Source organism: Schistocerca gregaria, chromosome 1 (assembly GCF_023897955.1).
Source record: "Schistocerca gregaria isolate iqSchGreg1 chromosome 1, iqSchGreg1.2, whole genome shotgun sequence".
Lineage (NCBI taxonomy): Eukaryota > Metazoa > Arthropoda > Insecta > Orthoptera > Acrididae > Schistocerca > Schistocerca gregaria.
In genome coordinates, this window is record NC_064920.1 from 838,971,189 (window position 1) to 838,986,724 (window position 15,536).

Below are 15,536 nucleotides of genomic sequence, written 5' to 3' on the forward strand. Positions count from 1 at the left end.
TGCAGAGAAATGGTACAGAATTCGCACAGCGTGTATTTTATAGAAGAAGAAATTAATACCTACATGGCGACTTCCTGGACAAGAAAGGACACAGAGAGGAAGCGTGAAAAAGTACCATTTGTTGTAATATGAAAATCGCATCTTATCAAGAAAGAGTGTTGAATCTTTGACACCTTTTTTCCTTCTCTCCTTACTGGCAGCTGAACCTGGAAATCGATGCACATAACAATACTTGCCTTGGGTCTCAACAAAACAAACTATTCTTACATAATCGAGATCTCATCCCAACACCATAGGTACAGATTAGCTCTAATCATTTAGCTGCTATACGCGCAAAGTTCTTTTAATATAATTTATCGCCAGTTACCTTACGCCATGAAGTCAACACATAATTACATAAAATATACTGATACTGGTTGAAACAGTGTCAGAATCTTTGTTTTCAAAACAAACAAACAAACAAACAAACAAACAAACACACACACACACACACACACACACACTTATGTACTGAGTGAAGAGGGAATTATTTTGAGGAAGTACAATAAATGGGTCTTCATTTCGAGATGTTTTATCACTCTTCACATTTTATGAGATGAATTCAGCAGTAAGCAAGCTCTTCCTCTCACCTCTGAAATTCTCCCCCTACAATGTTTGTTGATAATCTCACTAGGTCGTCAAAAACTCAAACTTACATGTGAGTCCGACGACAGAGAACAGCTCAAGATATACAGAATTGATACATCTAAACATGTACACATAACTCATTCATGGTCAATGGCTTCAATAAAGAAAAATATACCACAAAAACACCGGGGGAGGAAAGGGGGGGGGGGGGCGGAGACTGGAATTAGCTGTTCATTCAACAAATATCACACTCTCGACACACACAAAAAACAGGCTACCACTAACAATAGGGAGATGCGTCTAGTGCTATTTGTCCATCGGCGGACATACGAAACTCACATATACAGGGTCTTACATGTCAGGAAAAAACAACTGATGGGACTGTTGCCAAGACAATGTTCGTAGCTGTTTTTCGCATTTCTTCGAAATAATTCGCCGCCAGAGATATCCTCTGAAGAGTTTAATCAATTGCTCTTCCTTATTGTTGCTCAAGTGAAGCATTCATTCATGCGTTACCGATAGTTATACCAATGTTTGTACTAAGCACGTAAATTTCGGACTTTAACAAACATTACCCTTAATACAATAAACCTAGAAACCATCCAATTACCAAACAGTTGCTTAGTGCTCCGTAAAAAACTAAAAAACGTAATATTTTTTACACGACTGCTCATACTAACTCCGCAAATTTGTTTAGAAAGACTACATAAGAAATGTAACAGAAGATGACAATGTGTCAAAATCAAGTTTGTCTCTATAAAACTATCACGTCAGTCGTTAAGAGTGTGTCGCTGTATTTCGTACTACGACAATTGTAGACGAACTGCGAACAGAGCATTATTGCAGTCGCACACAAATCTACTAACCGTAAAGCAAGGACAGGACAGTTATGGGTAACGAAAGTGAACACTGGAATTCAGAATTTACGGCGAGGGGCACTTGCGCTCAGTTCATTTGATATGAAATATCCTCTTTTATAACTTCATTATTGCTGATATCTGCAACACTCAACACAGCAACGAATAAATCACTTCCAAACACCATGTTCGTAAGGTACCGTACACAACAAAATTCGCAGCAAAGAATCACTCCACTACTTGAACGCAGTTTTAAACAGAACGTGTAACATTTCGATTAACTCGTGCCCTTTTACCCAACACATTCGTTTTGGGACACCCAAACACACTCTCTGCCGTCAGCAGGCTAAATGACGGACAGAAGAGGTTGCGAGAGGTACTTGTATAATCACACCGCTGTGTAACAATATAGCGGCCAGCCCGTGGACTTCGATCGCAGGGCACTCGGCGCATGCGCGACACAGTTGTCGTCACGATCTTTGGCGCAAAGCCAGAAATCTCGCTGTGTCCTCCGTGTAGGGCACAGGCGGAAAGACCGCAATTCGATAACCGCAACTGCACAAAGTGTCTGAAACAGTTCCACAGACACTTCCGTACACACTCCCAAGCGAGCGAACCGACGGTATTTCGTTACGTAATCCAGTTATAGCAGCAATTCACAAATGAGGCTAAAATAAAGTGTTTCATAAACGGAAAGGACGCTCTAAGCAATTATTGCTACAGGCACACAGCATCTCTTCAGTTTTTGAACTAACTCGTCCTCCAAGCTACAATGTTACTCCTGACGAAAGGAAGTTTGACTAAACAGTATATGAGGCGAGCTCCTTTCTGTAATTTTTCGCTAATGCATTCCGCCGAAGGAAAAGTTTGTAGATCAAAACAGCTGTCCTTATGAGCCAGCATTTTTTGAACCAACGTACCAAAAAGGAAAACAACTACGGCATCGTACTAGCTCAGAACTGGTTATTTAAACTGATACTAGCGGATCATCGGGTTAAAGTTTTGGCCATACATCCTTTCTGGCATATCAGATACGGTAATTACGGTTTTACTTCTAATGTACTGGGTTGGGGCACTTTTGATATCACGTGATAAGGTGTAAAATTACACATATTAACGCAGTTAGGATGGAGATATTAACAACAATCTCACATCATATACCTTCTTAGTTTCTACATTGTAGTACTGAAACTATTGGACTAATGAGGCAAAATAACCTCTAAGAAAGCAGTTTGAGGAGAAATAAACATTAATGCCTCAGTTAAGATTGGGCAATAATGTCCAGCTTATGTGCAAATTTTCATTTGCTTATCCCGATAAGATTTCACCAATCTTGAGTAATGGCTTTTACATCTCACAATATACTGGTTAGTCATTTGTTTAAAACTAAACCGCAACATGAGTAAAACCTTAGCGTCAAAACAGAATTCGATGCGTAAAATGCTCAGTTACATCATCAAGGTTGCCGCTGTACGTCGTCTGCGGCTACGGATAATTAAACTTTGACTGACCTTTGTGAGATGCCGAAGAACTCGAGTCAGTATCTTCTTTTTTACTGTTAACAGCGTTTCTGCTGGGTTCATCAATTCCATTTTCCGCCGCTGTTTCGACTTGGGAACCAAGAGCCATAATCACTCCGTGCTATAGGTTTTCGCCGACTGCACGTGTGTTCGAAACCTCGAAACCGAATGATTCTGATTGGCTGGCTTCTCTAGTACCATCTTAGCCAAAGATAGTTATAACGAAAAAAAGACTGCCTCTACTGTGTAACATTTAAACAAAAGTTTCCCTTCCTCTTTTTATGGAAACAAGAATACAAACGTTAAGAGTAATTTTTGCGTGTATCGTAATTAATATGTTAATAACAAGCTGTGTGTTCTTTAAATTAACATTTTTATCAGGGGCAAATTTCGCATCTCCTGGAAAGCAGAGTGATGACATTATGCCAAATACCGGTAACTTTATTGTTCTTGCATAACTATTTTGTCATAGTGTATCTAAATAACGTCCTTCAAAACTCTGTGATAGTTCTTACTAAACGTATTACAAACAAAAAAAATTAATTTCCTTATTTTTTTACTAATAAAAATGAAGCTTATTAAATAAAGAGAACCTTAATTTTAATATTCCATTTCGCTTTCAGCTCTACATTCTGAAAAAAAATCTATCTTTTCAATACAGTTTTCAGCACTGGTTTTTGTACTATGAAGTCTTTGACCAAAGATTCTTAATGTAATACACTATAGCATGTTAACTTTGACTGGCGGTGATTTCACTCGTTTATTTTGAAACACCAACAAAAATAAATGAGTGGTAATGACTACAGACTGGGTTTTGACATCATGACGATTCGTTTGCCTATCAGATGAATTTGTAAATTTGTGTGAGGCATGCCATTACTCCGTAGTACCATGGTGATGTTATTCCAATTAGACCTTAAACTTCACTTTTCATAACAAGTTGTGTTGTACTTCGGCGAATTGACAGACATAAAATTTGAATTGTTTGTGACAGTAATACTGTCATTAAATGCCAGTACCACGAAATAGGAATTTTAAATTTTACTCGTCGCAAGTAATTCGTTTGGGATTTTATGTCAATATACCACTCTTATTTTCGCATGCTTACTGTTTATCATTCCATGTTATCTTGCTTGCAGAAAGCTGAAGACTCTACCATGGAGCTCGAAAAGTTTCGACATTCTGTTATTCACAAAGCGGCAGAGCTTAGTAAGGATATTGACACCATCACAATTGGTCCTAACTCGTACAAGAATGGTGTCGGAATTGAACATGAAACGGACACTAAAGAAATAGAAGATTCGCCTAAGGATAAGAGCCCTGAAAAACATAAGCAAACTACCATGAACAGTTCAAGTTTTAACACTGATGTGGATGATCTGACAACACGTACGTTGAAAATAAACAACTATCTTTTGGAGCAACAAAGATGGAAAGCCGTTCTGGTAAGGAAAGAAAAACGTTGTTTTATTTAAAGATTCCCCTTGTGGGTCTTTTCAAGTCATATTCAGGCAATTTTGATGAAAATAAAAAGGTCTTTGTCAATTATGATTGTAGAACTTAATGTATCGTAAAGTAGTAGCTTAGCAAGCTATCAAGAAAGATTCTGGATGTTCATGTTTTGAAATGCTGCTGTTCATTCAGTCGACTGAAAATATCCCATAAGTTCGTGACTTGGTATTAGTTGTGTTCATGTTGCAGAACAACAGACACATGGATGATATTTAATAGGTAAGGAAAGAATTAGGAAAAAATTGCCAAAGTAAATTGCTGGGAACCAAGTACCATAGGTACAAATAAAAGATGTCCCAAGCATTTATAATCTTTGATGCACACTTCAACAGGTATATCAAAGTGATGCAAAGGAAAATAAATTGGAGATTGCAAATTGCAAGACAGCATTCATGACCCTGAGTAAAGATGAATACGATACTAGTTGGGTAGACTGTACAGAGTTGCGCGCCTCACGCATTAGAGGGTTGTAATGGCTTGTTGTGAAACATAAATCTGAAAATTGGAAATTATTTCATAATTTTCAAATACCAGTGTTATAAATACAAAATTTTTACAGTTTATTGGTTGAATTATTGGTTGTAAATGGACTAGGTACTCAGATTTTGGAAGGATACAAGTTAATGTTTATATAGTGTCTAAGAAAAAATGGAGCAGGAGCAGTCAAGTTCAATGAAAAATATACTTTTTGGTTTGAGAAAACTGTTCAGTACTGTTTTTCCAACTTGCAACCTAATTGTCACTTTTCAAACTTACTTAGATCTCAGGTTATATTACAGATTAGCCTTTCATCACAGCCAACATTCCAAACACTGTATGTATGCAAAAAAGAAAAAGGGATTTTCAATGTTACATTCTTTTTTATTGATGTCTCACACCACACCATCAGGATGTTACATGACATAGCTGATACTTGGTATCGGTAGATTCATTTGACCCAAGAAAGTCATCTGTAGTAAGCTGAAGAAAAAAGTCTGAATCATATTGGGATTATTTACATTATATTGCGTGGGCACCATATATATCATCAAATCAAAATACGAACATACACTTCCATGAGGTTTGATATCTAATTCTAATCTTGAAATGATTGTAGACAGCTTGCTTACATCTAATCTGCTAATGAATGTAACATTGCCACCTGATCTCAAAAATTATCACAATATATATTAACTTCTCAGTTCTGACAACCACAGCAATCACATTTTGTGGCCTGTTTGGTTACTCCTTGGTGGTTGGGGCATGCAGCAGTTGTTAGGTGTCCAAAGTTTGTTGTTCATTGTTTGCCATGTCACTTGCAGTTTTACCTAAAATATGCAAAATGTGTAACTTTTAATTTTCAGTATGAGTATAAACTTGAATTTCTTTTCCAAGCAGCATACTAACTTCAGATTTTTTTTACCCAAACATCTTCTAATTTATTTGATCATTGACAATAATGTCTGATGAAATCTGGAGAATAACTTTATCCAGCAGTTAATGTCAAATTTGTAATGACATAAAGGGAACTTGATTTATTGCCTAACCATTCCTATTTCAGTTTTCATTATTGCTCTTGATTGTTGTGGTTGTTGCCCCCCCTCTATTCTCTGAACTACATAATATGAATGCTATGATGATTTTTTTGAAAAAGAGCATGGCTACTTTCCCTAATATCCTGGTTCCATCTGAGCTTGGGCTTCATCTGTAATGAACTTATCATCAATGTTATAATAAACTTAAGAGTTCTTGCCTTCAAAATTTAATAAACCTTCTACTTTAAATTACTCAAAGCTCTTTTTGTAATGCAATCAACATATCAGAGCTGTTATTTAAAATTTGCCACAAACTATGGTGGTATAGACTTAGGTACAGCCTACCTGCCATTTTATTCTCTCTACATACTCAAAGATGGTGTTCAGAAGATCCAGTGAGGCTAGTTTCCCTTGCCTCAAATGGCTGAAACAGAGGAGACAAAAATGACAGGATGTTGAAAGACATTGCGGAATGTGCCAAGCACTTGACCAAACAATTATAGCACAATGCTGGTGGTGTCATATCTTCCCTCCTGCTAACACCTTCCCCTTATACATTGTATCCTAATGTACTCTAGATCAGCATATCTTAATTTCAGGATGCAGTAAAGCCACGCCTTCAGAAAATGAATACTTTAGCGAGTTTGAGTCAAAAGGAAATGGAGTTGCGGCGAGAATGTATAGAGAAGGAGGTGCAGGCGAGGGCATTATTAGGAGAACATCAAATATGGCACCAGGTACAGCAAGAAGAAGTACAAGCAACAAAGAGGAAAGAACAACGCTTAGATGAGCACCGCCAGCATATTGTGGTAATAACACAAAATTAGAGAGATAACTAGTTTAATAACATTTTGTAATTCAGTTATTGATTTAATACCCACTATTCTAGGGTCAGACAGTAGAACCTAACTAATGATAATTAGTGTTTCTATATGGTTCAGCTAATACATTTGACTTTTTTGTGACAGGCTGTAAGCTGCTATTTTGTACTGTAATCAAGAGGTGCCTTCTTTCTTTCTGTGCGTTAGTCTGTTACTTGTCACTTCATTTTCAAGTTGAATGATTTTCTTCCTCCCTCCCTCCCTCCCTCTCTACATACACACACAGTGTGTTCAGAAACAGTCTGAAAAGCTTGTAAGAGTGTTACAGATTAAGTTGAACTGAGAAATAATAGTTAAGGAATAAATTCTATATGTTGCTTCATTTCAGAGTTAATTAGCATTGAAGTTAGCCAATCAGGCAGTTTAGTGCACAAATTCATTTTCTTGTTTGGTTTTAGGAAGCCAAATGAAGAACATGTTTGGTGACACTCCCTACTACTGTCCCATGTCCAGTTTTTGGATCACTTTCTTGTTTGGTTTTAGGAAACCAAATGAAGAAAACTTTTGGTGACACTCTCTCAGGCAGGCCGCTTGAATTAGCATTCACGACAGCCTCATTGGCTAATTTCAATGCTAATTAGCTCAGAAATGACACAATATATCATCTGTTTGTTCTTAACAATTCTTTCTCACCATAACCTACCCTTCAATACTCTTACAAGCTTTTCAGATCTCTCTCTCTCTCTCTCTCTCTCTCTCTCTCTCTCTCTCTCTCTCTCTCTCTCTCTCTCTCTCTCTCTCTCTCTCTCTCTGTGTGTGTGTGTGTGTGTGTGTGTGTGTGTGTGTGTGTGTGTGTGTGTGTGTGTAAATTATGTTACTGAAAAAAGTAAAAGTGTGATACAATGTTTCTGCTAGCTGCCTGACTGCAGTGCAAAAATATACAGTGCCCAGGAACTTACTCAGCATTGAGATTTCTTATTTAACTTTTTTAATTGAATTTATTGGCCTTTAGCTTACACCTTGCAGCCAGCTCATATACAGGGATTTGTTTGTTTGCTCTCATACGCACATTGTAGGCAGAACACATACTTAGACAGACCTGGCTATTAGAGAGGGGAGTTGCCTAGGCATTGAATTTGTGTGAGATTTCATGGAATAGGGGACCAATAAGTGAATCATTGCATACATTTTGGCTTAATCTTTTTATTTGTTCCCAATCCCATTGTCAGTCTTCCATCATGCATCTGTTTGTAGCGTATTGGTAATCCCTACTTGGTCTTGCAGTGCAGGTGGTATGCCTTGTCACAGCAGCTCAATTCACCCCCTCCCACTAAGTGGTCGACACCTTCATTGTTAGTAACCCAACAATATGATTTCATCCAATTGAAATTAATGAAATGGCCCTCTTCACGCATCATTCCAACAGTATGATAATGTTGTGTACAGTGAGGTTTCCAGTCAAACAGGTGCTAAAATTTTTAAGTACTGTTAGAGCAGGTAAAGAGTCACTGAGTAGACGTACAGAGATACTGTCATCCATGAGTAGAAACAAATTGCTTCTAGTACCACAAGAAGTTCTGCAGTCCTGCTACTTGCCTCTTCTGATAATGTGAATAGTCCAAACTTCTGCAAACATGATGTGCAATACATGCTTCAAAAAAGAGTCACTGGTTTTGGAGCCATTAGTACTGATAAATATTGCCTCTGGATGCTGCCTTAAAAACTGTGCCAAAGTTATATTGTTAAAGTGAGCCTCATTGTCAGAGGTAATGCCAGTTGTTATGTTCACCTTAGGCAATTTCATTGAGAGTGGGGTGCTAAAACTCTTTGGTCTAGGTACTCTAATGTCCTTCTTTTCCATCTCCTTGGATACACTTGGACAAGAGGAGGGAGAGTTCTAGTGATCCAGAAGCACCCAGTTAAGGCCTGTATAATTACATTTGAGGTGATCAGTTTGATTGTTGGATTCATATTGATTCTTTTTAAGAAGAAATTTGTTGCAGAGATAATGCTGGCATAGACGAGTTGCAGTTGTTGTGCTTATAGATGAGTTGGTTCATGTGCTTCGACCAAGAGTGCATTGGTAGGGGTGGAGAGCATTGCTCCCAATGAAGCTCTTGGTGCATTTATTAATCTGTTTAGATAACTGTCAGTTTCAGTTGCAGATCAATAACGACCACTCCAACAATTAATAATTGGATGTTGCATCATACAGTAAAGTGTTGGTGCTGTGCCAACATTCCAGCCCCTCCCAAGTGCTGTTGTAGCACTAATTATGTGGACAGCCATCTTACATTTATTATCCACACATTTTGTGTGTGTATTCCAGTTTAGCTTATGATCGATGAAGAGTACCAGGCTTTTAACTACCATCTTGGAAGGGGAGTGGTACAGATCTAGTACTATTATTGCTGGCAGATTTGCTCTGTGCCTCAAAAACAACACTGCATTTGATTTAGCTGTGGATGTATCCAGTCCATTGCTTGTGAGCCACTTCTTGAGTTTGTCAGTTGTGACTTGCAGTCTTCTAGGGATATAATTGCCATGTAAATACATATATTTTATGCGTACGGCAAAACTTTCACGTTTTCCTGGAATATACCATGTAGGTCAATGGTGTAGATATGAAAGGGGTGCCAAAACAAATTCTTGCAGCAACCCCATGCTTTGTAGTTTGTCGTCCTATCACATGTTCTTCATCTACTACAAGAAGCAACTGATCAGAGAAAAAAGATAACAGGTGTTCTGCAGATGTTTGGGGTATGCATTGTTCCTTTCGTTTTATGGTAAGCACTAGCAGTCCTATATTATCATAGGCACTATTCCGGCCAGAAACTAAGCTTGCGGTCTGTTTCAGCTGAAGTAGAGCTCTATGTAACTAACCACGTTGAACTGAAAATTAATAAAGTGAACATACCATACAGTGCAGGGCATAGGAGCAAGGAGTCTTACATATCTGAGAACATTACTTAAATTTTATAATATATCTGACCTAGCTATGTGACATGTCATCATTGAAAGAACATATTTCTGGTCTTATAGCCTAGTTGTTGCATTACTGGATAAGTCTATATCGAAGGTACATAATATGGCTTACATCATGTGCCACGAATAACCATTAACACACAATAAGCCATATTGAAATCAGTACATTTATGTGACCTAAATTCATCGCATCTGTGCATCATGTGATGTTAAGACATGTATATTGAGTATGTACTCGGATCCTGTAATGAAACATAAAACAACTAGTCAATAAGACCACAAATATGTTTTTTCGATAATGACATATCACGTAGACAGGTCAGGTATATTGTAACATGTTAGTGATGTTTTCAAATAGGTAATAAGTTCTTGGTCCTGAGCCCTGCACAGTATGACATGTATACTACATTAATTTTTTGTTCGACATGCACTTGAGAATGGCTTAAAGCCAAAAACATGATCATGCGAAATAAATGTACAGTCTATATCCAAATGGCAAAAATAAATAAATAAATAAATAAATAAATTCTATATGACTGTGGTCCTCCGTGGAAGAAAAATCATTTTCAGTACTTTTCCTTTGTGAAAACCCATCTGATTCCTAGGGTATGGTATTTAAACCACAATTCTAACCAGTTTTGTCCATTCTTTCTGAAACTTTGGAGGGACATCCTAGTCATATTACTGATCAGTAAGATACCACCAAACCAAGATTTTTCCTGGGTTTGAGTACAGGTACCACCCTGCTTATTTTGGGTACACTGTGTTGTAATGTTTCAACAACATTTTATGGTAAATATGGAGTAGGTATTGTCCTTCATATGACAGAAATGATGGCATATTGTAGTGGATATTATCTCGGTCGGGGTAGTATGTTTACCAGAGGTAGAAAGTTCTCTGGAACTCAGTCATTGAGAATTGCTTTTGAAGAGTGTGCCTGTCATCGGGGTTTGAATCCTCTATGCTAGAAAGATGTTTGATAGATGGGGCTGTCTGCTTTGGTAACAACTGCTGCAACCCTTAGGGGCTCAGCTTCCATTTACTGGGTATGGGTTTGGCGAGCCCAGGGTTCCTGAGCTGATGACTGGTAAGTGCTGCCAGTCCTCAGTTACTGTAAGCCCTGGGCACGCTTCAGTGACTACCGTGTGGTGTGGTGGTGGAGCATTGTGTGTCACAGGGAACGAGGATCTTCGCTTGACTGCCCGGGTCACGAGGATGGTAAAAATCCCTTGATCTCAAAGTGTGTCGCGCATTGATGAGATACCTTTGGGGAACCTGCCACACTTCACTTGTATAAGGCTTACGTAGGCACACAGGGCTGTGAGTAGAGGGACTTGTATTTCTTTAGCTGCTCGTGGGACCGAGATGGACCCTCCAACATGTTCTCTTCCTCCTCCCAGCAGAAACTGGTGGGCTGCTGAAAAGTACAAACACCCAATCCAATAAGAGGGCTCATGTAGCCAGTTCACCCAACTCAGAAGTCTTTCAGAATTCTAGTATTTGCAGTAATGGAAGACATGCTGCTAATTAAAATGTACTTTCGTTAGTTAAAAGGAAAAGGGGGAGCTACGAAAAAACCTCGTCTTTTTACATACAAAACATTTAGATGGGGTTGCAGGTATGTTAAAATCTGTATAGTAGTTGCGAAATGGGATGTTGTTGGTCGAAACCTCAAGTTCTCAACAAGTGACAAACCTGCAGACAGCCAAAGCCCTTGGGAATACGCCATTGAGACTGAGCTCCATACCACCTTAAACTACAGTAAAGGTGTTGCGAGATGAAGAGGTCTTGTGGACATCCCCAAAAGAGACCTGAAAGTTGAGTGGGCCCAGGAAGGCACTGTAGGCATGCAGAATATCGTGAAAAGTGTGGAAAGTGATCTGATCACATCCAACTCTTTTTAATAGCACAGAATTCCTGGTGCATATTAAGACAGGTTTCCTCCGATTAAATGTGCAGCCCTACATCCCCAACTCAAAGTGCTGTTTTAAATGCCAGTGCTTTGGTCACACCAGTCTCGGCTGTAATGGAGAAGCCACTTGTGGCAAATGGGGTAAGATCGTCCATGAAGGAATTGGATGTTCATCTCCTCCAAAGTGCGTGAATTGCTCTGGGGCTCAGCTTATCCGGAGTAGGGTCCCTTCCTTGAAAAATGGAAGATACACGGATCCAAACAACAAAATGGATCCCATATGGTGAAGCCGAAAAGATATACAAGGCCATGCAGTCCTCCATATTTGCCGCCTCCTTTGCTTCTGTTCTAAAACAGCCAGTCCAGAAAGCCAATGCTGCTACACAAATGGATGTTTCTAGTACCAGCACTAGTATCTGCATTTGTCAATGCACTTATGCTACAGCAATTATTTTGAAGCCTGTCCCTCCCCCCAGAACTTCAGAAAAGGCTGTGATTGTCAGTGTTGTGAAACTATCTACCCCTCCAAAGATTGATTCTGTCCAGTTCTGCCACTCGTACTTCCACAGTTGTGGTTCAAAAGCCCCCTCAGACCAAAAAATCAAAGTCAAAGGTGAGGAATTGCCCACTGATGGAGACGGGAAGTACACAGTCTGATGTTGATGTCATGAAAGTGCTACTCCCTTGGGACGCATGATAGGTGGCTCCCATCCTACAGTGGAACATTAATGGGTTTGGGACATATGTGGAGGAACGGAAACTTATAACAAAAGAATGCACCCCATGCTTGTGTTTGCAGGAAACACATTTCAATGCCACTGAGACCCCTATGCTACAGGGCTATGCCCTCCATTGAAAGGATAACCTGACTGGGGAAAGAGCCAAGGGAGGGTTTCTGTGTTTGTCAGTAACACACACCACTCCTCTGTTGTCTTCTTGGTTACTGATCTTTAAGTAACAGCCATTGCTGTCCACGGGACTCAAAATATCACTATTTTCTTCCTGCTATATTTACCTCCACATGCTGCAATAGACTGTGAGTCTCTTGGAGGCCTTATTGCACAACTCCACCCAGCCATTTATCCTATTAGGTGATTTCAAGGCTGATAATATAGTTTGGGGCTCGAACCATTCTTGCCCCACGGGTCGAATCTCAACACAGGCAGTCCCACTCATTTCTTGGCTGCTACTGGGTCGTCCTCAGTCATCGGCATCTCTTTCTGCTCTCCAGCCCTTGCAGACTCAGCACAGTGGGAAGCAACTGATGACATTCATTCCAGCGACCAATTTCCACTGAGTGTCCACATACTGAATGGTGGATTGTTTAAACAGAAGCCACCAAAATGGATGATCAGCAAGGCTAACTGAAGGTTGTTCAGCATTGAACAGTGTGACAGTCTACAGAAATGGGTAGACCACATCACACGAGTAACCCATCGTGCCACTGAGTTATCCATTCCACAGTCTTTGGTCCTCGTAGGAGGAAACCTGTACCTTGGTGGAATGTTGAAAGCCAATTAGCAATCTGGGACAGACATGCGGCTCTTTGTCAGCTTAAATGCTGCCCAATAGCAGACACCCTCACAGCCTGTGTAGAGCCATGAGAGCCAGTGTTTGACATGTAATTAGAGAGAGCAAAAAAAAAAGTTGTGGCAAGGAAGTCATCCATAGGATTTCCAGTAAATACAGTCATTTACCAATAGCAGCAGTACTGAAACAGGTGTCTCGAAACAGTGTCTGGAGACATCGCTAATATGATGGCGGAGAATTCTGTAGTGACTACTGCTGATTCTGGCCCAGATCTAACATTTTGCCGCTACTGTGCAGTTGCAGAGAAGGGCAAATTGGACTTCAGATCCCATAATTCTTAGTATTAAAACTGCCCTTTCTCTCGTGGGAGCTGGAAACACTATCTGAGACTCATGATACTACACTTGGTCACGACCATATCTGGTACTGTATGCTTAGACATTTGCCAGTAGCATCAAAGGGAATCCTCCTTGAATGTTTTATTTGATATGGCATACAGGCCAGTTTCTCAAGTCATGGAGAGAGGCAATTTTGATACCTCTCCTCAAACCAGGAAAGGACCGCACATGTGTAGCCTTAAGGAGCTGCGTAGGAAAGACCCTGGAGCAAATGATAAATGTCATCTGCTCTATTTGTTAAAGACCAGGCAACTCCTTAGCCAATCTCAGTGCGGATTCCAGAGATTTCAGTCCACTGTTGACAACCTGATCCAGTTAGAGGCAGCTATTCGTCAGGTTCAGCAGGCTTTGCTACATAAACATCACTGTCTCAGCATATCCTTTGCTATCGGTAAGATGTTTGCTATTACTTGGAGACGCAGTAGTCTCCCGCAACTCCATCAATGAGGCTTTCGTGGCCTCTTCCCCATCTTCATACAGTGTTTTTAGGTCCCGATTTGGAGACACACTGTCAGATCATTTTGAGCAGGAGAACAGTGTCCCGTGGAACAGTGTTTTAACTGTTACCCTCTTTGCCATAGCTATGAACAGAATCATGTCTACGGTGCCATAAACCGGACGGCACTGAATATCTTAAAATGCATGAGCCTCGGGTCTTGGGGAGCAAGCAGTTTTGCATATTTATAACCAGCTTCATAGGGAAACCAGGGCTTCTTGTAAACTGTACAAAACTAGTAAGATGGATATGCAGTGTGCTTGCTGTGTGCAGCTGCAGGATTAGGTGGCTGTGGGTTGAATATTTGAAGACATGCTGGCCATGTTAAAGTGATTGTCTTGGGATGTGGTGGAGAACTGTCATGACACGTGGTGCACCTCAGATGGCTCTGCTATCAAGGCACTTTGCAGAGCAAAATATGGTTGAATTGTGCTCATCTCTGGTTGAGAGGTAGGTTGTTGCCAATTTGCCTTGCAAGGAAACATGGACTGCTCTCTCAGCACAAGAGTTCCAGTGTTAGGTGTCTTGCAGAGGATCTTGTTAAGTAGTGTTGAGTGAAATCTGTGTGCACTTGATTCGTCGACCAGAGGGTCTCATTTGAAATACAGAGGTGACTATTGAGGGTGCACAATACAGTCATCTGTAAGTGGTTTTTCATGACACCTGTCATCTACATCTACTTCAGTACTCTGCAAGAACTTGATAGTAGATGGTACTTCCAGTATCACTAACTAATGTGAGTGACATGCGGGAAGAATGATTGTTGGTAAGCCTTTGTATTAGCTATAATTTCTCAGATTTTTTCATAGTGGTCATTTTACGAGATGTGTATGGGATGAAGTAATATCTTGTCCAGCTCTTCTTGGGAACTACTCTCTTGGAATTTGAATAGTAAACCTCTCCGTAATGCACAATGCATCTTTTGTAGCATCTGCCACTGGAGTTTGTTGAGCAACTCAACAATGCTCTCACACCGACTAAGAACCCCATGACAAAATGTACCATTCTTTGTTGGATCTTCTGTATCTTTTCTATCAGCATTATCATGGAAGGGTCCCAAATTGATGAACAGTACTCAGGAATTGGTCAAACAAGTGTTTTCCAAGCCACTTATTTTACAAATGTGAATCTTTCTGGCATCTGCTCTTCCTACTGTTTGTTTTATGTGGTCATTCCACTTAAGGTCGCTCTGGATAATTACTTATAAATATTTTACAGTATATGCTGTTTCCAACAGTTTATCATCAGTTTTGTAGTTGTATTGTAGTAATTTCCTTTTGATATGTACGAGCAATATGTTACATTTATTTACACTCGGGGTTACCTACTACAGACAGCAGCATACATCAATCTTCTGTAGGTCA

The 15,536-nt window shown here is 39.8% G+C and overlaps 2 protein-coding genes across 3 annotated transcripts in view; one reads left to right on the top strand and one right to left on the bottom strand.

The window, feature by feature from the left end:
• Positions 1-3,187, bottom strand: part of LOC126272328 (clustered mitochondria protein homolog) — a 352,199-nt gene extending 349,012 nt beyond the window's left edge. Inside the window, exon 1 of the mRNA XM_049975113.1 lies at positions 2,996-3,187. Within this exon, the coding sequence (XP_049831070.1) occupies positions 2,996-3,113 (118 nt within the window). The 5' untranslated portion in view covers positions 3,114-3,187. The remainder of the gene's footprint in view (positions 1-2,995) is intronic.
• Positions 3,188-3,683: 496 nt separating this feature from the next.
• The window catches only part of LOC126272344 (mRNA export factor Gle1), a 121,598-nt gene continuing 109,745 nt past the window's right edge, over positions 3,684-15,536 (top strand). Inside the window, exons 1-3 of one of the 2 annotated variants that reach the window (XM_049975144.1) lie at positions 3,684-4,058; positions 4,144-4,449; positions 6,630-6,839. In XM_049975144.1, the coding sequence (XP_049831101.1) occupies positions 4,014-4,058; positions 4,144-4,449; positions 6,630-6,839 (561 nt within the window). In that variant the 5' untranslated portion in view covers positions 3,684-4,013. The remainder of the gene's footprint in view (positions 4,059-4,143; positions 4,450-6,629; positions 6,840-15,536) is intronic. The other variant, XM_049975153.1, reaches the window with a different exon arrangement.